Source organism: Pelecanus crispus, chromosome 7 (assembly GCF_030463565.1).
Source record: "Pelecanus crispus isolate bPelCri1 chromosome 7, bPelCri1.pri, whole genome shotgun sequence".
In the NCBI taxonomy this organism is placed as follows: Eukaryota; Metazoa; Chordata; class Aves; order Pelecaniformes; family Pelecanidae; genus Pelecanus; species Pelecanus crispus.
In genome coordinates this window covers 37,242,050-37,264,040 of record NC_134649.1, presented here as the reverse complement: position 1 = coordinate 37,264,040, position 21,991 = coordinate 37,242,050, and the positions used below count along the sequence as shown (strand labels likewise).

The following is a 21,991-nucleotide window of genomic DNA, read 5'->3' as shown; positions in this document are numbered from 1 at the left end:
AATAATGCTCCCAAGCCTTTCATTCCTCTCTCCTCTCCCCCTTCTTTCTGAGAACCACAGCCAGGAGAGAGATCAGCTAGACAACAACTTAAACCAGTGCAAATGTGAAAAACAAGGTAAAAAAAAGTCTTCTGCTATTACTGGACATGCTGCAGACATTGTGCCTAGTAACTGTGGCAGTATCTAGAGCAAAAGAAACTTAGCATGAATTGGTTTTTTTAAATGACATTCAACTCAAACATGCATAGGGAGAGTAAAGTTATTTTATTAAATCATGCACATCACGTGTGTTAGTGCAAATAGTTTAATCTGTACTCCAGAAATACTATTGTACTTTTATATCTTTACAAAATAGATTTAAAACAATTATTTACTTTAAAAAATGTAATTCTGAAGTTAAGCATTTCAGAACAATATTTGCAATAACCTATATACAAGAGGTACTAAGTACCACTGGCATACGAGTGTTCTGTGGTTGGGTGGCTTCCTGCAACTGAAAAGGATGAAATGAATGAACTAAATGACAATATTTTCTACGAGTCACTTGTGGACTATTTTTTCCAACTAATAATCCTCCCATTAGTAAATCCCATGTAACTTAAGAAAGAAGCTTTAATTAAAGGACAATGACCCTTAAATCCTCACAAAGTAAATTATATGCTAAATTTGTTTAAATATTTAAACTATCTGTCAATTGCCATAACATTTTTCAAAGCCAATTCAATTGCTGAGATTACCTCCCTATTTTGAAGTTTCCTTTAGCAGAGCCATTTTACTTTACCATTCTTTAGCGTATTATTTAAGTCTTTAATAAACTTTTTTGACAGAACTGTAGAGCTGAACAAGACAACTACAGTCTACATTTAATTCAGCACTAACTACAGTGATTCCCACCAAAAGTCAGCAAATAGCAATAGTTATAGTACTTAGATAAGGAAAATAAACTTTGTAATGGGGACCACTGCATCATACTTACAGCCATGTGATGAGGATGCACAAAATTTTACTACCAAATTAAAATCATCTTGACCTGACAATAAATCATCAGGTATATGATTCCAATTTTGCAGTATTTTATGTATCTCAGATTTTTTTTCAGCTAATCACAGACGTACTGTAGCAGTTCTCTTAATAAAGTTACGTCAACAAAAGCTTATCTAAAGAGCTTCTCCAGCTCAAGTCAGAAAGTATCAAATCATTGAAAAAATAAATTGATACATGTGGTATGTGAGAAAGTATTCATACTTTTAAAGAATGCATCTCTTTAAATATATGAAATTTAATAAATTACATTCAAACTAAAGTTAACGTAAGTTGAATCACTGCACTATGTCCATCAAATGACCAAGTACTTGCTCCCAGAAATACCTTAGTTCACTCAAGAACACACACATGCTTACACTCGCACACGCGCACACTAAATACTCTAGGCTGGTCTTCACCATCAATATCTCTCTCTCTTTAAGGCTGGACATGAACTGTGTTTATTCCCAAAAATCATTAGTAAAGCAATCCTTATCGAAGAAAAATGTGCTTCCTTCAAAAGGCGTGGTAAGGGAAGTTTTCTTAAGTCTTGTTCCCAACAGCTCAGTGACTAACAGCAAGTCAAATGGTATACTAGTTTTTTAAAAAAAAATAAAAATAAAAATCGTACTGAAAGGCACTGAGCACACTGCATCTGTTTTCCAAGTATATGCAAGGTTATTTGGCTTGGGTGTCCAAATCAGAAATCTGTTTTTTCCTTTTAAATCTGGCAATCAGATTCTAAAGTAAGAGTCCACAATGCTAGCCATTATAAATAATTTGGTACCAAGAAGCCTACTTTAGGCCACCATTATAGTATTCAGAATCCCAACATACTAATTTAAAACTTGCATGAAATTGTAAGCAAAAATATTGCTCACAGTATGATGAATCACAATTTTATTCCCTCTTTATAGACAGATACATTTTATACAGTTTAAAGCAAATGACCCTACTGCTGTTCTCACGCAGAGCTGTGCTGTATTAAGAGGTAAAAAGGAAGAGAATTAATCTGTTTTCCCTCAGTATATGAATGTTGCCAGCTTCTAAAGGGAGGACGGTGTATGGATTCAACAACAGTTCTCATGGAGAAGCTCTGGTTAGGCCTGGGTACAGCACGACGGCTGTTACAGCAACCAAAGCTGCCATCACAGGCATCCAAGGCCATTGTCTCTGTGTGGAGAGAAAAAAAAAATCAATATCATATTTGTTCTAATTCATACTAATCAGTTTACCCCATGGTTCCTGAAAGTCCTGAGTACCTGTTGATAGGTATCACTAAAATGTTACCCACGAGCCCTACCGCAGGCTAGTCCTGACTTAGAGCACCACAGTAAACCGTGTTTCTCTAGCAAAGGGAGCTCCACGACTCTTCATGACTGAGGATCATCAGGAGAACTTTCGTTCCGTATTTCCAGCTTCATTACTGTACGCACCTCAAAAATCTGCTATTAAACATGCGAGGGCTTAAGATGTTTAAAACATCACTTGTGCCAAGTAATCGCTAGACACAGGTTTATGCAGTACTGACATCTTTAACTTAGCTTTTGAATGTTTAAATCCAGATCTATGAAGTTAGTTTGTAGCAGATCCTAACAACATCATTTCAAACGGATTGTCACAACATTTCATGACAACAATAGCATTTTAAGAGGAGGACACACTGAGAGACATTAGAGAAAATGCAAGCTGAGAGTTCAGAATACAAACCAACCACCTATTTCTCATCTTGTCTTTTTTTCCATCTTCTTCATAGCAATAGCGAGAAAAATTAAAGTGTTTAGAGCCAGAGAGGAATTTCTTAGTCCATAAATAGGAACCAAAGCTTGTTGATTTTTTTATTAGAGGCAAACTCTTCATTTTTCATAGTTAATTAAGCAATTAAGTTTTCTTACAGGCCCTAGCATCGCAGCATTGTGCAAAAGGTAGCCCATTTGCTAAAGACAAACTGAGACCAAGTTAGAAGAGGCACATTCAGAACCAGTTAGAATGAAATTCATCGTGAGAATTAAAGAAATCACACAGATGTTAAATGATTAGTTGATTGCTCAGCTCATCAGTATCAACAGAATGGCATATTAAATGAAGGGTTTGCTTCAGGTAAAAAAAAAATACCTGTGAGCATTTCACCATGCACTATTTTATACAGAAATGGCACAAACAAGTGAGAGGGACAAACATACATTGACTGAACAGTAGTGCTTGTACCTTTCGCTACCACAATGGGCCGTAACACCAATACAGGAAAGCCAGGATTAGGCCGATGAATACGGCTGGGACGGGTTGTAATATGGAAGGCTAAAGAAGGGAAGGGATATTAAAAATCACTTTGTGCTATAAATCAATCAGGTAAAGATGATTTAGAGAGGGGAAAATAAGTCAGTGAGTTTTGTTTTAATTGAAATGTATTAAAGACATCTAACACAATACAGCAATATCTAATCTGGTATACAAAGTTAGTACACCATTCTACTCAAATGAACAGGGATGTCTAAAAATAAAGGGAAGTAAGCAGAAAATGTTCTAAGAAACCTCTTGTCACAACTTGGAATTTAGCACTTAGAAGCAACATAAATCTTAAACTGATTTGCCTGTTATCTTATTCATAGTTGGTTTTAGTTTTTCTAAGTGACTGGAAATCCCATCTGGATTTCTTAAGGCAGGAAGACTCACATCAGATACTTAGTTTTTCAGCTACTTCATTCCTTGCAAATTAGCCTTTCCCATTCTCCATCACCAGCCTCCAGGAAAAACAATCTCTTTCCTCCATTAGTGAATCAATTACAACTATGTTCACAGGCAAACCCAGTAGTTCAAACACTTTTGTGCGATTGTAACGTGACTGTACAATCAACACTAAGTTACTATAAAGCAGGGCAGTACGTTTCTATTAGAGATACCACAAAGATCAGCATCTCTGACAGGTCATCAGCCTTGTGACCAAATGCAATTCTGAAAATCGATCAGATGTTGCAGCTGGGCCAAACTACCAGCTGGGCAAGACTGCAGGGTTTGTTTAGCTTATGGCCTCATTAGAACCATCTACACCTTTTCTCAGCTACATTCAATTAAATGTAGACTACTTCACATTCTGGATGGACAGCCTCTATCCTTAATATGATAAATTAAAAGCAAAAAAGAACCTAATTTCTTTTTAAGCTGTCCTTGGAAGACATCTGCTTTCTCTGTATCCTAGTCTATGTATTCGTGCACACACACAGACACACAGAGGTTAAGTTCAAACCATGCTAAATATTTTCCTAAGAATTTTTTTGTGCTGAAGCCACCTTGATTTTGTTCAGTCAAATAAATAAATAATAAATTCATGTTTGAAGACTTTCTAAAACATTGTGATTCATACATAAAATCTCATCCTGTTATAAATTTGTAGAAGTCACTTAATCATAGAACCTCCGATATGGTTCAAAACAGGAATCTTAGAAGGTATTTTAGACTCTGCCATTCAATTCAAATTTGTTTTAATCAAGGCAAATATTTAATAGACAAATTATGTGTAACTATTGAAGTAATTTTCATGCAGGATTATTTTTGTGTCATTGGTGCCACAAATCAGAGTGCCACCTTCCCACAGAAAGCATGTTGGTAGAAATAATCACAGCAGTGTTTGAAAAAGCGCCAGAAGTTTAAGTCAACCAGAGCAGCTAATGTTCTCAAACCATTCACATAAACAAATCTGTCATATAAAGCATATCAGGAAATAAGTGACTACAAGCATGCAAGCACAAGTAGTACACCACACTCCTAAGCATTTCAGAACACAATACTTTTTCTTTTTCTTTCAAAGTAAAACTTAAGTATAAAAACCTAATATTTAAATGATATCCCAAATGGAGTACAGAAGCTTTGTCTTTTCTAACATTTGTTAGTTCACTGAACAATTTTATGGATTTTTTTCATTTTTATTTTTAAGTTATATGCATTCATGGCTGTGGCATCTTGGCAAATGGAACAGATGATAAATATCCACCACATTAAATGAAATTGCCTCCAAACAATTACATTTTCCTGCTCACAAACTTATCAAACTATAACAAATCTCCTTATTGTCGAGGAGCATTTAACTAGGTGCCTTCATCAAAACCATGCATCTTGTATTAGAATATGAAGATATGCAAACTGAGATACAGATGGGCTGAAGAAAGGAACAAATCCCACAGCAGGAGGTCACTTTCTGTGGGACACTGTCCTTGGAAATGAAGTAGCAGATAATGATTCCAGCATAAGGGGACAATGATACTTGAAAAATTTTACCCTTGGAACTCGCCCAGTATCCATGATGCTTCAAATAATCCACCAGATAGATATGTTTTACATTACTGATTGTGAGTAATGCTTGCTTGAACTGCAAGCCTGTCCTGCAAGTCCTTATATGGCTGGATGCTCTTCATCATACCCTGACCTCCAGGTTTCCACTGTCATAACTAACTCCTCCTCTGGAAGTAGATTTTGGCAACTGCTGTGGTTCCTGATTTCATTTAAGTACTCACCTCAAATTCTTCCTAAAATTTCCCTTACCTTGCAAGCTTTTCCACTTTCATCAGGTGCTCCAATTCCCTTCATAGTATTTCTTCCCTCTACTATCCCCCTTTTTCCACTGATCATTTTAATCCTGAGGTTAATGTTTTTAACAGAGCAGAAAATCTCACATTCCCAATTATTTATTCAGTGTGATCTCTTCTACTAGAATGGGAGCTTTTGGTTGGTTGTTTTTGACTTCTGCCTACTTTAGTGACTCAGTATTATCTGAGCATTGCAGAAGAATTCTCAACAGGGAGCAGGTTCCAAGAGAATTGTAACATCGTATTCCTGAAAATATGGCTGAAAAAAGCGAGAAGGGCTTTGAATTCTTTACATCTTTGACAGCTCTACTATGTTAGAGGTTTACATTCAGTAGCTGGCTATGGCCAAGAGTATTCACACAAACTTCGGTCATCTAGCAGCCAGCTGACTTCAGAGGTACCCGTAAAACTTTCTTCATAATCAGAGAAACAGTTTTCTAAAAGGCTATTACAGAACATCCATTATCCTCCTGTTTCATACTGTCCACAACAGGAGTTGTTCACCCTGCATTGATCAGAGAGGCAGCACAGGAAGACAATAAACCAGCCACCCCAGGGTAGTAAGGTACCTAAAATAAGGCTATGACCACCTTATAACGTGTCTGCCACACCCTTAACATTTGGAGGATTTCAGAAGGCTCAGTATTAAAAAAAGTTGTCCCCAGCTGTAAACTCAATTCTAATGATACAACCTCTCCAATTAATTGCAACAGAAAAGAATATTTTCATTAGTGAATAGAAAGGACAGTTCAACTGCGCTGTTTAAAGTATGAGCCGATCAGGGATAACCACTGTTAAGAAGCATGAGCAAGAGTAAGGAGGGAACATCTATCGTAATAAACATTAATAAAAGAAAAGTATCTTGAAAAAGGTTGCTTAATTCATTTGGATACAGGTTTCTCAGCTTTTACCCATGTATTGTTCTCAAAATTAAAACGTTTTGCTTAGTTCTGGTTCACTACTATTTAAGCCAGATGTTTTCAAGAGAGCAGATACCTAAGGCCATATTTAAACTGTCACACAACTTGCATGCGTAATTGTAACAGTGTAATGACCCGCAAATTTGCACGGATAGTACCAGAATGGAATTTTGCATATAATATGGTACACAGGTTTTTTGTTGGTTTTTTGGTTCTTTTTTTTTTTTTCTTAAAAAAAGTCTGTCCTTTTCTATTTGACACTTACACACTCCCTCAAATCAACAGAATTGCCAGTGTCATAACCCTACTTCCCCACATATTTTGTACAGACTTACGTTGTTTCCTTTTTCTTGTAGCAGCTTCAGGTTTTCTTTACATTGCTTGAGCTCTTCTGCAAGTGACTGATTTTCTTGTTCGGCCATCTCATACTTTGCCTTCAGCTCTGAGAGCACAGTCTGTGTTTTTTCATACTACAGACAAAGAGAAAACAGTCTGTGGACCCCTGGACACCCAACACATGCTTACATTTGCTTAGTGCACAGCTTCCTTTCCTGTCATCTGCCTAGACTAACTTGCCTTGAATCAATACACTGTCTTTTTATAAAAGCAGGGTAGAAAAATCTTAGTTTAGATTTCCTTTTCTTCTAAATGAAGATTTTGTTGCTGACTTTGAAGAGCTACAATTACTAAAAAAAGGAAATATGAAGTAAATGCAAAGCCTTAATTCATCTCTCCTACCAAACAACTACTCATAATCATATTGGAAAGGACTGTAAAAGCTATGAAGACAGAACAAGAAACGGGAACAAGGAGTCCTTTACATTTAAATAGTGCTCTTACATCTAGGCTGTAGTTTAAATACCTACACCAATCAAATAGGTGCAAAAAATCAACATTCTGTATGAAGTAAAACACACACTCTTCCCACACAGCGAACTCAAACATAAGAGTAAGAAAGGCATTAAAAAAATATTATGCCTTATTACAAACATGCCATAATCCTCAGTGTGGGTCAACTACAAACAATACTGGGTGAATGTGTCTCATGTTCCTACAGTATGGGCAGCTTCACCTTTTTCAAACTCACATTCAATTTTTTCTATCGATTACAGCTTCCTAGCAGTCCTCATGACAGGGATTAGTAAGGACAGAGCCAATGACTTTGAGTACTGGCATTTACCACAAATTTAAAAGATTAGGCATCTTTACAAATACACCTGATTACAAAAACACAGACTAACCAGACTGGGGTTTTCAAATTCTGAAAATGGTAAGGAATGTGACATGGATGAATTAATGACAAAGCAAAGCAAAGGACTGCAAAAGAAACTAAAGCTAGTGACTGGGGAAAACTTCACTCAAAATGCTCATAAGAGAAAGCGAGTAATTGTTGGAGACTATGGCCTTCTTCCAGACATAATCTTTAGAGGCTAGGCAGATGAAATATGTGCTCAAAATGCTAGCTTTTCCTTATGCATAGCAGCCTAGTGATCCAGGAAGATGAAAGGAGACCTTTGCAAAGAATGTGTAGTGCCATTGTCAAATAAAAGAGTTCAAATCTAACTAGGAAGATCATACAGACTAACAAGAATTAATTTTGATTCATAACAGCTAATGAAACTCTACACCATGATGTTCAGGAAGACTCTGAATAAAAGTTTACCTGTCTGAACAGCCTAAAAGTAAACTCACTACGGTAATGCATGAAAGTAAACTTTAGGGAGTTCCCAAAACACAGGGAAGTCATTTTATCTGAAATCTTCCTTTTTAGAGTTAACCCCCAGTTTATATATAGTTAGCTACCATAAAAGTACTTGCAATAAAAATATGAAAAATTTTCATTACTAGATACCTTATATTTTTCCTTTTCTTTTTAGCTTAAAAGTCAAAGTCATTGGGCATTATATTCTCCCTAATCAGAAATAATGTTTCATGTTACCTCTTTCTGAGCATCTTTTGCTTGACTCTCAGCTTCACTGAGTTGGCTTTTTAGACTAGCTGCATCCCGTTGATGTTTTTCTCTCAAAGATCCCATCTGATTTTCAAGTTCCTTTCGAGACATTTCAAGAACACTTATATCGGTGGTTAGCGCTAAACTCTGTTTCTGAGAGCTGAAAAACAAAATCCAATTGATTCTTCATGTGTTTTACATTTAAACAAACAAGAGATTTTTTTAAAGCACTTTTCATCCTCCAAAGCTTCACACATTGTTTTTATTTAATATGGAAATATCAGCTTAGAGCAATCACAGAAGTGCAGATCATCATTGTCTCCCTATACAAAGTACTGACACAAAAGGCTGGCCATGGTCTTGCTTTTAAATATATGTGCACAGCTTAGTGTGTATAATTAATCATAATCTATAATTTAAATAATTTCTCATTCATAATTTTTAGTTTCTTATTTTACTTTTTATTTTTTATTATTCACTAAGTATTTATTATATACTCCAAAGTATTTTGAAACAAATTTGTAACGAGAAGAAATCTGTCCAAGGTTGTTAGAGGTATTTAACTTACTTGCACACACACTTCTTTGCTCACTCCAGTTGCATAAGAGCTAGGACATTCTTTAAGTCTTTAGTACAATTGTATAATAGTCATAGAAAACTCTAAATTAAGCCATTACAAACTTCAGCATAATAACCAAGTAGTGTTAATTTGTGCCTGTGCGAGACAAAGAAAAATACAGGAGAGATCCTGCATATCTCCATAAACCCTGTATTTGCTTGTGTGACCTTCCGTATGAAACAATACAAGTGGAAATCAGGGCATGATGGAATGAAAAAGAAAGATTTGATTCCTGTAAAATAACACATTACTTCTAGAAATATTTTACTGTGGGAAATGGAAATTTTTTCCAATTAGACCTTACAACAGTGAAGAAGCCATAAGAGAGAGAGAGAAAAAAAAAGATATCTAAGCATGATGGTAAAATTCAGATCTACAATAAAACAAAGTTGCTGTCCCATATTTGCTTTGTGAGTTAAATTCCAATATCTGAAACTGAAAAACAACATTAGAATGGCAGATGAACGGATAAGAGAGGGAAGTTACTTCCAGGCAGAAGATTTAGATAGCCTTCAGCAATGTCATGTGCTCAAATAGCAAAAGAAATACAGTAAAATACAAGTACTCCTGCACTCTAAAATCCTTCCCAAAAGATACTACGGTGATAAAGAGATTTGTATTTTTCTGTTAAGCAAAATATGATATAGAATACTGTTTCTCCCCATCATTACTATTTATCATGTGACAGGCTTCCATGAAACACCATACTGAGATCATTTTCAGACCCTGAACGCTGAGAAAATTTTAGGTTAGGAAATCTATGTGGTTTATTATCTTTTAAGTAGAAGGATAACTGTTAAGTCTAAATACTTCCACAATGCACCATCAGACATTTAGTACCACTTTTGGGAAGAAAAAAACCAAAAAAACCCTCTTCAGCTACTATGATACCTTCCTAGACAAATCCATTGTGGCCTTACCTAGAAAGCTCCTTCTCTTGTCTTTGAAGTTCAGATGTAAGCAAAGTATTTTCCTTCCTTAGTGTAACACATTCAGCTTCCAGAGCACTCCACTCTGCCTTCAGCTTTTCAAGTTCACCTGCAACGAGTAAGATTCAATTGAATTGAGTAAAATTATTTCATGACTGCTTCAAGTATCACCAACTAATAAATGGAGGAAAAGCTGATATCAGTTGTAAATCTCAAATATATTTGATTATAATCATGTCACATGAATTCTCCCACAAGCACCTATAAAACATTACTGTATCTTCTACTATTATGAGATCTGCGAGCCACTAAACAAGCTACTGCTTTTTTTTTTTATGTGAGCTTTTTCTAAGACACAAAGGAGTAGAAAACAGTCTGTTTATGGGTCTACTCTAGTATTTTAGAAATGGTGCCGGAAAAGTCTATTTGAAGAAAATAATTCCCCACGCTTGAAAATAGCAAACAACTAGAATCACTGTATACCATGTCTCTGCTACAAGGAACAGAATGTTTAAAGCAATAACTAAAGGGTGAAAATGAGAGCTTTGAAAAAAGTCAGTCCCTGGTAAAGTAGATGTTACACGCGTCTTAGTAATACAATAGCAGAGACTGGATTCTGAACTGGAAAAAGGCCTCTCTGGCAACTTCACAAATATTAACTGATTTGGAATTTAAAGCATATTTTACATATGCCAGTTTCTTTTTGGCATGTACAAAGTGTCAGCACGAGCTCCAAGACCTGAAGCTATAGGCCTGGAGTAGTGGCTCTCAACCAGTCCTCATGAGATGTGGGTGCATTACAGGTAAAGTGAAACGCAAATGAAAGAGCCTAAAAGAAGCCCTATGCTGGCTCAGCACAACATATTTGTATATCTCTAGATCATGTGTCCATAATAAGCTTTAATTTTAAATTTTAACATTTTAATGTTAAAACCGAGATGGTATCAAGAGTTTTATTAAGCCATAAAATACAGTTATTTGTCTTAAGTGAAGCTTTGGTAGAAAAATTAAAAGGTCAGAAGCTACCCATTTACAGACTTAAATTATACAGCAGTTACGTAATTCCTTCTGGAAATCTGTGGCAGTATCAATCCCTCAAACAGTACAAGTTTTCCATCTTTTCTAAGTGGAATTATACTTAGTCTACTTTTGATATCAAAGGGTACCTAAGCTAATTTAGGCATAATTGGCAATTACTATATAACGAAGTATACAAAACAGCTGTTGTAACACTACAAGCCTTGATACACATATATAAATACACACATAGTAAATGACTGCAGAGACAGACAAATAGTGATTTGAACAATTGACATTCATCAGATTGAGAAGGCTGCTACTGCTAGCACTGGTCTGTGACATCCTTTTAAACAAGTACCTTTTAAGCGAGTAGCCTCTTCCTTCTGCTGATCCTCACACTGCTGACATCTGAGCTGGAAAGTGGCTTGCAGACTGACAATTTCTTTTTCATAATCTGAGGCATCTTTCCGCCACCGTTCAAGTTCCGCTCGCACTGTTTGCAGCTCATCTTGCAATGCAGAAATATCTGTATCTCGTTCTGATGCTGCTTTTTCTGCTACTTGTTGAAGTGACAGAATCTCATTTTGAGCACTGACTAGTTCATTTCGAGTGCTTGAAACTTCATTCTCCTTTTCCTCACGAAGATTCTCAATATCTTCTTGTAACCTTCGCAACTGAGCTGGAAAGCATACATTAATGTTAATATTTTTTAAAACTGTATTTACAGAAAATCTCAAAAACATTACTCCCTTTCTCAACTTGTTGATATTTAATAGGACTAAAGAATCCTAATGCAATCAAAAAAGATATTCATCTTGTCAAATGCTGTACCCTTAAAGAGACATGTATGTGGGGTCATGTATTACAGAGAGTCAAAAAGAAAGAATAATTACGGTTGGACAAAGCTTTCTTAGACAGGGTTGTGTTATGTATGTGATACTAAAGCAACTCCAAAATCTGAAACCAAGATTTAAATCGAACTTCAGTATAAAAAAACCCAAGTATTACAGAACAAAGACACTGCAGGGTTCAGGGACAAGAGGAAAAGCAAGAAAGCTTCTGTGACAAGCCAAACAGTTGCAAAGCTACACTGAAAATGTTTGCATGTTCATCAGTTAACTTGGTGTCTATAAATATTTGAAGCACAGAGTGTAATTTCTACTCCAGTCTCAACATGTAGTAAAGGAAAAAAATTACTTCTTTGCAAAAACCATTTTTCAAAGTGCATGATTAATTTTGAATTGAAAAGGACAGCTGCACTGAATATACTGAACTCTAAGAAGTCCTTTAGCATTTACAGTTTACTGTAAATGCACAGCAGTCACATGCTAGGTTACTTTACATTTCTGCATGAAGCAAATCTTATAAATTATTCCCATTCAAAACTGTTTCATTACTAAACACATCTCTTCTCTGAACACAACTATTTTTCATAAACACACATGCAAATAGAATCCAGTGAAAACAGTTGGGGGCAAAAAAAAAAAGTACAGTACAGAGGAAAGGGAAGCATGAAAGAAAGAACAACAAATTTATAGTTAAAACACTGACTGATGGAAGCAAAGTGTTTAATTTGCTCAGTGTTTGTTTTGTTTTTTAAAGAACACACATCAGAGTTCACATGTATTTCATTGATTTTGAACATGGGGAAAAAGCAATTACTAAATTAGTGAAGAATTGCTCTGAGAAGAAAAGTGCAAAGTTCTTAACATCACTTGAAAACCTAAGATAACATACTGCAGAGGGTCAGAATTACACATTTAAAATTGTATGTTTCAGAAGCCAAGGGCAAAAAAGGGCAGTGGAAAGCACAGGGAAGATAACCAAGGCTGAGTAACCTTCATAGATTTCTTGTATTTGTTTTTGTTCTGTCAATTCATTACAGACGACAACATGGAGAATGTGAGCAAGTTGTACCATAAACTGATACAGCATAAAAACTACTCGAGAAACTTGCACTTTCATGACAACTATACTTGATGTTTTTCAGTAGCTGCGTATACTGTAATATAGGTAGAATTCATATACAGGTACAATCTAGAAACTTTGCTGTTAGTTGATGTACAGTGAAGAAGAAAAAATCAACTTTTTTCCCCTCCTCTAAACAGGCTCCAGCAAGACATTTAGCTCCTTAGATAAACTAAAGAACCTATGAATTACCCAATTCCACACTCTGGAGGAAAAAGACAGTATCGGAAAAAACATGATAGTTGTTATATATTGTAATACATAAGAGCTATTATAGACAACAATAAGTTAAGATTTCACAGCAGTTGTGTACAAGAGGAAACAGTCTTATCTGTTCCATAACAAAGACATTGGCAGCACGATGGATTTTTAAATATATGTGAGCAACCTGAGGCTTACTACCACCTCATTTGTTTGGAAATAGGTTCTACAGGGTTATACTAACAGAATAGCAAACAAAGTAGTAGATGAGAATAACCCAACAGTAATACAACACACTAATAATTGCCTTTCCACGCATCCTCACATTAGAAGCCTTGAACCTACCAAACCAATATGCTAGGAAACCACATTTCTAAACCACCAAAACCACCACCTTGCTAACACAGCAGGTACCCATTAATGAGCAAAGGAGTGATTTTTTTTTCAAACTGTATCTTCCTGATACTATTTTCTTTATCAAGCCAAGTAAATTCTTTCTTCTCATAATGGCAGTATTTAAAATAATTTTTTTTCCTTCTGTCTGCATTGTTGCTGAACAACTCTCCCTTTAAACGTTCAGGCATGAAAACAAGCACGGTATGACTGAAAATACAAACACATACAAGTGTTTATAAAGTTTGGTGGAGTTGAAGAACTTACACAGAAAAATTACTACCAAGAATATTGGAATGGTTTCTGAAGCACTGGATATAATTTGAAAGAGCAATTAGAAAGAAAACTTCCATTACATCTCTTACTTACGTAAGCCATTACCTCATCTAAACTGAACGCTTCACTTTTTTTTTTTTTTTAAAATAAGTAGTGACAAGTTACCTGAATTTCCTTGCTTTACCTATCTGTTCATCTAAAGAACTTCACATGTAGAGACAGGACCTCAGCTGTTTCTGTGGCACCTTCTCTTCTCTATGACAAACATATAAAGCCATGTAGCACTGGTTGGCCTAAAACATTCATTCCATGAAGAGACTTTAAGAAACGTTACTGCATGAAGGTGCCAGTTTTTTTTTTTTTTTCTCCACTACAGTTCGTAAAGGCTGCCAAGAGAGAATCCTGACAACTTTCCCCAAGATGTGCCACACCCTGAAAGCTGGGAAGCAGCAAGCATACTACGAACATCAGATGTTTTGAACTACCATGGAGAGAGAAGGAAACATAAGCAAGACCTCACTTGAGAGGGGTTCAGGAGACAAAAAAGTAGTGACAAGAGGCATCTTGCAGTTCAGTTTGGCTCTGTCAAGCTTCTACTTTGATTCTCTCTTTTTTTGAGGGGGAAAAAAAGACTTTTTTTCTGCACAGAAATAACTATCAAATCCTAATTTCTAACTTTTGCGGCAGTACTTTCTACTTGGAAAATTTTCATTATTAGCAGGACAAGATTCAAAATTAAATTGCTCCTCTTGTTCTGAAGATGAGTATTATGCAAGTTCCTCTTTCTTACAGGCGTAATGGCAGAAAATGTAAATATTCTTTGCTGACACTCATATAAAACAGTGCTATTATATAAACTTCTCAGTGTAACTGGTATATGACAAGTACCACATTCCGTAACAAACTACCACCCATAAAGCAATTTGCTAAAGCTATTTTGATCTCCTAAGAAAGCGAGCATTGTCAGTCCATCTGCTGTCTGGTCATCTGCCTTCCAACTATTTTTAGGTCCAAACCAAATGATATGCTGACAAAGATACCAAGGTATGAAGCTCCTACAAGTTTCATAACAATCAAAGGCTGAGTAGATGTTCAAACTAATGCTTACTCTAAGGAAGAGTTGTAATATAAACCTTACTGATTTTAAGGCTAGACAGTCTCTTCACCAATACGCTCACTCACACGCACAGGCTGACAAGTTAACGTGATACAGAATACATGACACAGAAGTTACATAAATTACAGGATTCCATTCTGCTATAATTATTTTGGGCTGAAAAGAGCATGATTGGTCATACTGTTTTTTCAAAAAGCATAGACAGTGTCTCTGTTGCAGAAATTTTACTGCATGCTCTGAGCTTAGATGCAGTTCTGGAGTGATTAAAAATGTATGTAAGAGGATTCTACTAATGAAGTGCAGAGACTGAGTAGCACAAAAAAGACTAAACCTTCTGAGTGCTCTGAAGATAAAGTAAGAACCCCTGAATCATTCAAAGCTGAGAAAGACTGAAGAGAGAGGAAGAAGAGGCATCTGTTACAGATTATGTCTCCTGCATTTTCTAAGCTATGATGAGAACCATAGGAATCGACAACAAACATTTCACAATAAAATTCAAAGATACAGTGAAAGAAATCAGATTTAAAATATACACTCAACATTTTCCTTTATCAGTGCTTATGATGCCATGGAAACAGCCAAAGCTATGTATTTTCCCTAAAAGAGTGGGGTGAAAAAAAATTCCTACCTTGCAGAACATTGATTTGCTTGTTAGATTCTTCAACTTGCACTCGATATGCTTTTCTCTCTTCTTCCAATAGTGCTATAAATGAAAGTGAGAATGTGCCCAAAAGTTGTTGTTAGTATGAAGTATTTCAGCTCTAATTAATTTTAGTCACAACTTCCCCTTAACTGAAAAGATTAAAACAACCATTATTTCAGTAAGTTATCAAAGCTAGTAACTGTGTAAGTAGTTTAATAAAAAGTTAATACTAAGACATCATTCCATTATTGTGGTAGTATTACAATTAATTTGAAATTAATATAATCTGTTGCCTGATCCAAAAATTCCATGTGTGCTAAATGCAAACTGGTGTGGGAGGAAAAAAAAAAAGCAGCTGTAAGTATATCCCATAAAGAACACCGAAAAATATGCAATTAAACTGGACTATACTATTACCTCTCAAAACCAAACCACAGTTTGCTGAGAATAATGATACAGCTACATATCTGATAGGATGATCTAAACAAACAACTACCACCAAATACATCATGTGCATTATCTGACTGAAAAACAGATGAATCAATACCTGAAGATGAATATATTTTATAAGGATGAAATATATGGAGTTCAAGTATGTATTCAATACTATGAAAAGATGTTGGTCTATCTTGAACCACAAAGTCAGAGCTCAATCTGACTGTATATAGAGTTTAGAAAAAAAGCAAAAGTTTCTGACATTCTGTGCAGGAGACATGAATTCTATGAAAAAAATTTATCGAACAGACAGCAAAACTGGACCCCCTTTTAAGACTACCTGATAAATATAATTTTCATGGATACCCTACACAACCAAGTTGATCTGGGTCTCACCTTGAAGTTCAAAGCATTTTTGTTTACTTGTCCTAGCTAGCTCTTGGGCTTCAATCAGCTCCTTGTGCAGCTGCTGAATTTCTTGCTTAGCCTCAGTCTCTGATTGTGCACCCTGCAATTCATCTGATAAAAGAACATTTTCTTTAAATCACAGATTTGTACAACAGTTTAATTTGCACTGCCATGTGATGACTAGCAACTTTTTATTCAAATCATCCGAAGTTAGTTAAAGTAAACTCAAAACTCGATTAGGTAAATATTAGCAAAAATATTAATATACTTTTAAAAGGAGGAAAACATATGCAAACTTTAAACCAGCCATTATATATAACATGCAGTATAAACCAAAACCAAACAAGAATTACAGTTTTGAGAACACTGTATAGATTGGCAAGGATTCCTGGATTGTCAAAAATGAACAACAAGCGTAAGAGAATCCTTGACCTTCTTTACAACTTGCCTGTTTTTTTAAAAGGAAGCTACTCTAACCTTCTCTCCTAGCACACACTTACCAGCAATGGCCCTGCGCACCCCCCACCTCCCAAGCCCACCCTCCCACAGTCCGGCTCCTAACAGCACGTACCAGCCCTGGCAGGCAGCGTAGCAGCACGCACACAGAGCCAGCCTTGTACTGAGCCTTGTTAACGCCAGTCAGCCCAAGAGATCATGCAAAGGGTTGCTGTTAAGTGGTTTGCTACTGCCAATCGCCTTGCTACCATGCAAGGCTTGGCTTCCCCCTCTCCCTCTAGGGGCCATAGCTACAAGGAAAGGAAAAACTTCGGGAAATTTTCTAAAACAAAATTAGGAAAATGAAGAGAAGGCCACCCTCCTTATTTCATTCGGTGGCCTAGTGAATACTAATCTAAATTTTGTCCTTTAGAATTTTTTCACTATGTCTTAAAATATAAGGTATATCTTTAACATGATCAGATATCTACGCATGTTATTTAAACTCTAAATAAAAATATTTGCTCTTCCCCACAAGTTTTCTATTAGCTGAAATGCATATTAAATACCTCTTGGGCTTATAAGAGATGACTTGCAGTCACAGACAAATCAAATACTTTTAAAGCTGATGTTTTGGGGGAGTTCAAAAGAGGAAAAATAATATTTGTAACTAATAGCAGTGTCCTCTAATGTGCACACGCTAGAAACTAGATGCAGTAAAAAAGAGGAAGACAACATTCTAGCCTACAGGTATCTGCAATGCCAGGAACTGGATCCAGAAAACTCTCATTCACTAATTTTTCCTTAAGTTGTGTCTGTGCAGAAACAGGTCTTTCAATAGGCACAAGCAGCACTAATAAACTATAAAGGTAGAGGGCTAAAACTTCATATAAAGCCAGTTGGGTGAGAAAGGTAAAAGATGGAAATCAGTGAAAAAAGTCCAGATGTACATCATGGGAGAGGGAGAACAAAAACGTAGGTGTGTTACACAGCTAACTGGTTAATAAATGTCTACCGCTCTAGACCATATGGATTTAAGATAAAGGCGCACTGCTTACAATAAAACCCCCAAAAGATAAATTGCTTTGGTTGTCTGGACCTTTCACTTACAAGAAAAAAATAAATACAAGCTATAGTTTAGTTTGTCATTATACTTTTGACATTCATATTTGACTATATATGTCACCAATAAAGTAACTATAAAATTTTTTTTGCTTTCTTCATTAAAATAATTGTTTATTAAATCATGCTAAAGTATTCATACTGTATGCCTCTAAGAAAACAGGCTATGTTTTTCCTATTCTCACAGTAATGGATTGGTGGGATCGAGTGGAGCTGAGGGCACACATGTGCTTTTAAACTTTTTCGGAACAAAATTATGAGAGCAGAAAGAACAAAGAGGACTACATATTTCATCCAAATACTTTCTTTTATAGCTTGTTAGAGTTCCAAATTCAAGTTTCTCTTTACTGAACATGCTTTGTTCTTCGCTTCTCATGGATAAAGACTTGGGGCAATTAAGACTTTCAACCCTCCTTAATGAGACTGTTCAGAAGAAATGGATGAGGAAGTTGACAAATTATGCTCAAATCACGCCTGATAAAGAAGCAGTGTCCCAAATCCAACCATAGACACCCTATATGAACTTTTCCAATCAGTGAAAATACCAGACAGTATTTTCCAATCAATGAAAGCACACATCATAAAAGATAATACTGCTTTCAAAGAAGATGAGGAACTCAACTCATGGGACAACATAATCAGTTTCGCCAAGGCACAATCAAGGTAAAAACTCTTTCCTACTCAAATGCAATAGGGGAATTTCCATATGCCTGACATGCTTCTAAATCAAAAGCCAAGAAATATAAGCACGAGAAAGTAACAGCTTTTCAGTCTTCCTCAAACTGAAAGTTTCTTTAATGCTTAGTTCAGAGCAAACATAATTTTTGTGCTAACTCTAGTTTTGAAAAAAATTCAAAACCCTACTTAGTGAGTAGGATTGCTCTATTTAGAAATAATAAAACTACTGAATATCATCAGGCTTGGAACTTGTTCCCCTCAAGAAGCAAAAAGTCACATCTCAAAAACCTGATTTGAGAACCAATACAGAAGGCTGCAATTAAATAAAGTATTTGAGTAGAATTATTCAGCATTGGACTAACTGTTCCCAGAGAAGTCTAAGGAATTCTATCATTAACTACAACAAGGTGCAAAAAAAAAAAAAAAGTCAAATACGACACTTTGAAAACCCTCATTCATTTATTCTAGCTCATGGAAAATTTTAATCTGTGATCAGATTGTTTGCCATATTGCAACAAAGGTTCTTAATCAACACCTCTTTGTTTCACACACACACACACACACACTGAGGTTTTCCTTAATATCAGCTCTACTGGTAGACTTAAAATTGTTCAAAAAAATTACTGTTATCCATGCAGATCATTCCCAAAGCACATGAAAATTTCTTCTCCTTCAAGCTGGCCCAAGAAAAGGAGTCTAACCCACAGGTCAGTTTGGGGGGAAAATGACCGTTTCCAAATCATTAAAGAATATGATGGTGTGTGAGGGAATATTTTGCAATTTAGGGATCTATAAAATACAATTTCAATAAAACCAAAAGAAAAACAAAGCTCAGATTAAATTAATATTTATAAACAGAAAGATATTAACAGAGCTCTGCTTGTATGTTTGCCTTTACACTTCTGGTTTGGTAACAGAGATGATACAGAACCACACATAGGCTGTGGTCTTAATTGATCCCTTATCTGTATGTGCCTGGCCCGTGGAAGCAACTTTATGAGCAGGCTGGTATTCCTCCAAGTCTCACAGTACTTCACTTTCAGAATTTTGCAGAATTTCTCAGGTTATTCAGATGCCTATTTTCAGAGTACTCAGGCAACATCAGATAAAGCAATTAAACCCCTGAGTTTTCTTCAGCTTCATAAGATCCACATAAGCTGTATCACCTATTAAAGAATTTGCCTATTGCAAGATAAAACAATGGTTCCCAGACTTTCTGAATCAGACATTGCTGATTTTCAAAATTTCTGACGTAAACTACCACTATTCAGCAAACCCCCAACTGAAAACACTTTTTATTAAGATTCCATGGATCAGTCTTGTAGTCACTATGAAAATATAAGGAAGTTGATAAGAACAAGATAACTAACCTTCCAATGACATTTATTGTTTCTTTCCATCTGTTTAACATTTACCTGGTTTTAACTTTGCAATAGGTAGTCACAAACAGCCTGTCTAGAAAAGTCCAGGGAACTGTTATTAACGGCTAATAAAGTCATTTACCTCATGGGGGGGGGGTGGGAAGGCAGTTCTAATCTGTGACAGCTTTTCCCCTTCCCCTCTTTGCCAGATTCTGACTTGTAGAAAGTTGAAACAAATCCCGAATGCACTCAGAATTTATTGATGGAAAATACACTCGGAGGAAACTACAGCAGTTAAAAGTCTCATCATCTTCTTGTTCCATTAATTTGTTTTGTAAATTCCAACAGTTAAACAAAAAGGAACACTGCCTCTTCCAGCAGCCGTTTCCGCATTCCAAACAGCTGCCAGATCAGAAATGTTCTCACTCTTCCTTAATTATATGGCTGCGTAACAAATCCACTTGAAAGTCTTTCTGTGGCAAATAAGATCCTTTTTAGGGCAAAGTCAGACATATGAAGCAGATCTCTGACAAAACCTCAAACAAAACTGCTGGTTTACAGGCTCTTCATAAAAATTACAAGAGCAAATGATTCACTGTACAGATATTTTTTAATGGTTTCATGAGAGCAAAATAGGAATGCCCATAAATAGCCTCAAGAGAAAAAGTTATTGCAATTATTTTAGTTGATTACAATATATAATTCAACAGCAAAGCGGTCTATGCAAATAGGTACTTTTCTACTTACTGACTTAAAAATTCAGTAATAGTTACGGTTTTAATCTTCAACTGGGTAAGGACAGATGAAGCAATGAGAACATCCACATTAGCAAAAGACTGCTTCCATGTTACTACAGAAAACTTGATTTTAGTCCTTTAAGAATTCAATTGACCCTCCCTGCTAGTTTAATATACCCTGGACACAGAAAGTATAACTACACCTGACCCTTGCCATGACATGAGACTGTTCTAATCCAAGAAGCAGCATGCTCACAGCAGCCTTATCTTGGTCTTGGGCTGTTCAACAAACCTTTCTGACAGAACTTAGGAAGACTTGCATATAAGGAGAATTCAAGAATCAGTGGTTTTCAGCCTGAGGGGTCCATGGACTACTTCTAATGTGTCTGCAGAAGATACCTAAGAAATCCTGCTAATTATGAGCAGTCTTCACTTGGATACATGGCAGCATTCACTCTCACTGATTTTTTTTTTTTTTTTTTTTTTTTTGAGAATCCAGAAAGGTAGGAAAAAAAAAAAAATCACTAAATCAGCGGACCTACCATGACTGCTTGTTTTTTTAAAAAGTGTATAGGTGTTTAAAATATTTAGCTAACTACTTTGATTAATTAATATATCATACCAGAAACGTTATATGCATAGAGGTCAAGTCTGCGGCATGAGACATTTTTCCCCATATGACAATATACGTATTTGAAGCTGTTGCCTATTGTGAGACTCATTACAAAGTTCACTTTATGCGGCTGAAAAATTAGCCAATACAGAAGTGTATCTTAAAACTATAAAAGTAGAATTAAAATAATTTTCACGTGAGCTGGCTGAATTCAGTTTCTCTACTGTTTACATACAAAGGGTTGTTCCAGCTGCGAACTCTGTGAGCTGACACTGCTCACAGGAAGCAAACTCCTTAATGTGTATCCTGTTCTGGACTCGCAGTTCTGATACTTAATGAACATCCTACTTTTCAACCGTTAGGTTGGGTTTGTTTTTTTTTTTTCAAATAAAACTTGCTGCCAACCCCAAATTGATTATCAAAAATAAGACTATCATAATCACTACGGACACATTACCAGATTCTACCTTCTAACATAGGAAGTCACGGAATGTACTTGCTATTAATTGCAGACATTAGAGCAAAACCCAAATGGAACATGCTTAGTATACATTCCTTTTTA

At 35.8% G+C, this 21,991-nt stretch overlaps 1 protein-coding gene across 28 annotated transcripts in view; it reads right to left on the bottom strand.

Moving 5' to 3' along the window:
* Positions 1–267: 267 nt before the first annotated feature.
* SLMAP (sarcolemma associated protein) overlaps positions 268–21,991 on the bottom strand; it is an 87,797-nt gene continuing 66,073 nt past the window's right edge. For 20 of the 28 annotated variants that reach the window (XM_075713471.1, XM_075713478.1, XM_075713474.1 and 17 more), the window contains 7 exons: positions 16,472–16,594; positions 15,626–15,700; positions 11,401–11,721; positions 10,014–10,131; positions 8,463–8,634; positions 6,859–6,993; positions 268–2,196 (listed from right to left, as the gene is read on the bottom strand). In XM_075713471.1, the coding sequence (XP_075569586.1) occupies positions 2,107–2,196; positions 6,859–6,993; positions 8,463–8,634; positions 10,014–10,131; positions 11,401–11,721; positions 15,626–15,700; positions 16,472–16,594 (1,034 nt within the window). In that variant the 3' untranslated portion in view covers positions 268–2,106. Of the gene's footprint in view, positions 2,197–3,231; positions 3,322–6,858; positions 6,994–8,462; positions 8,635–10,013; positions 10,132–11,400; positions 11,722–15,625; positions 15,701–16,471; positions 16,595–21,991 lie in introns of all 28 variants that reach the window. The other 8 variants (XM_075713473.1, XM_075713476.1, XM_075713485.1 and 5 more) reach the window with 1 other exon arrangement.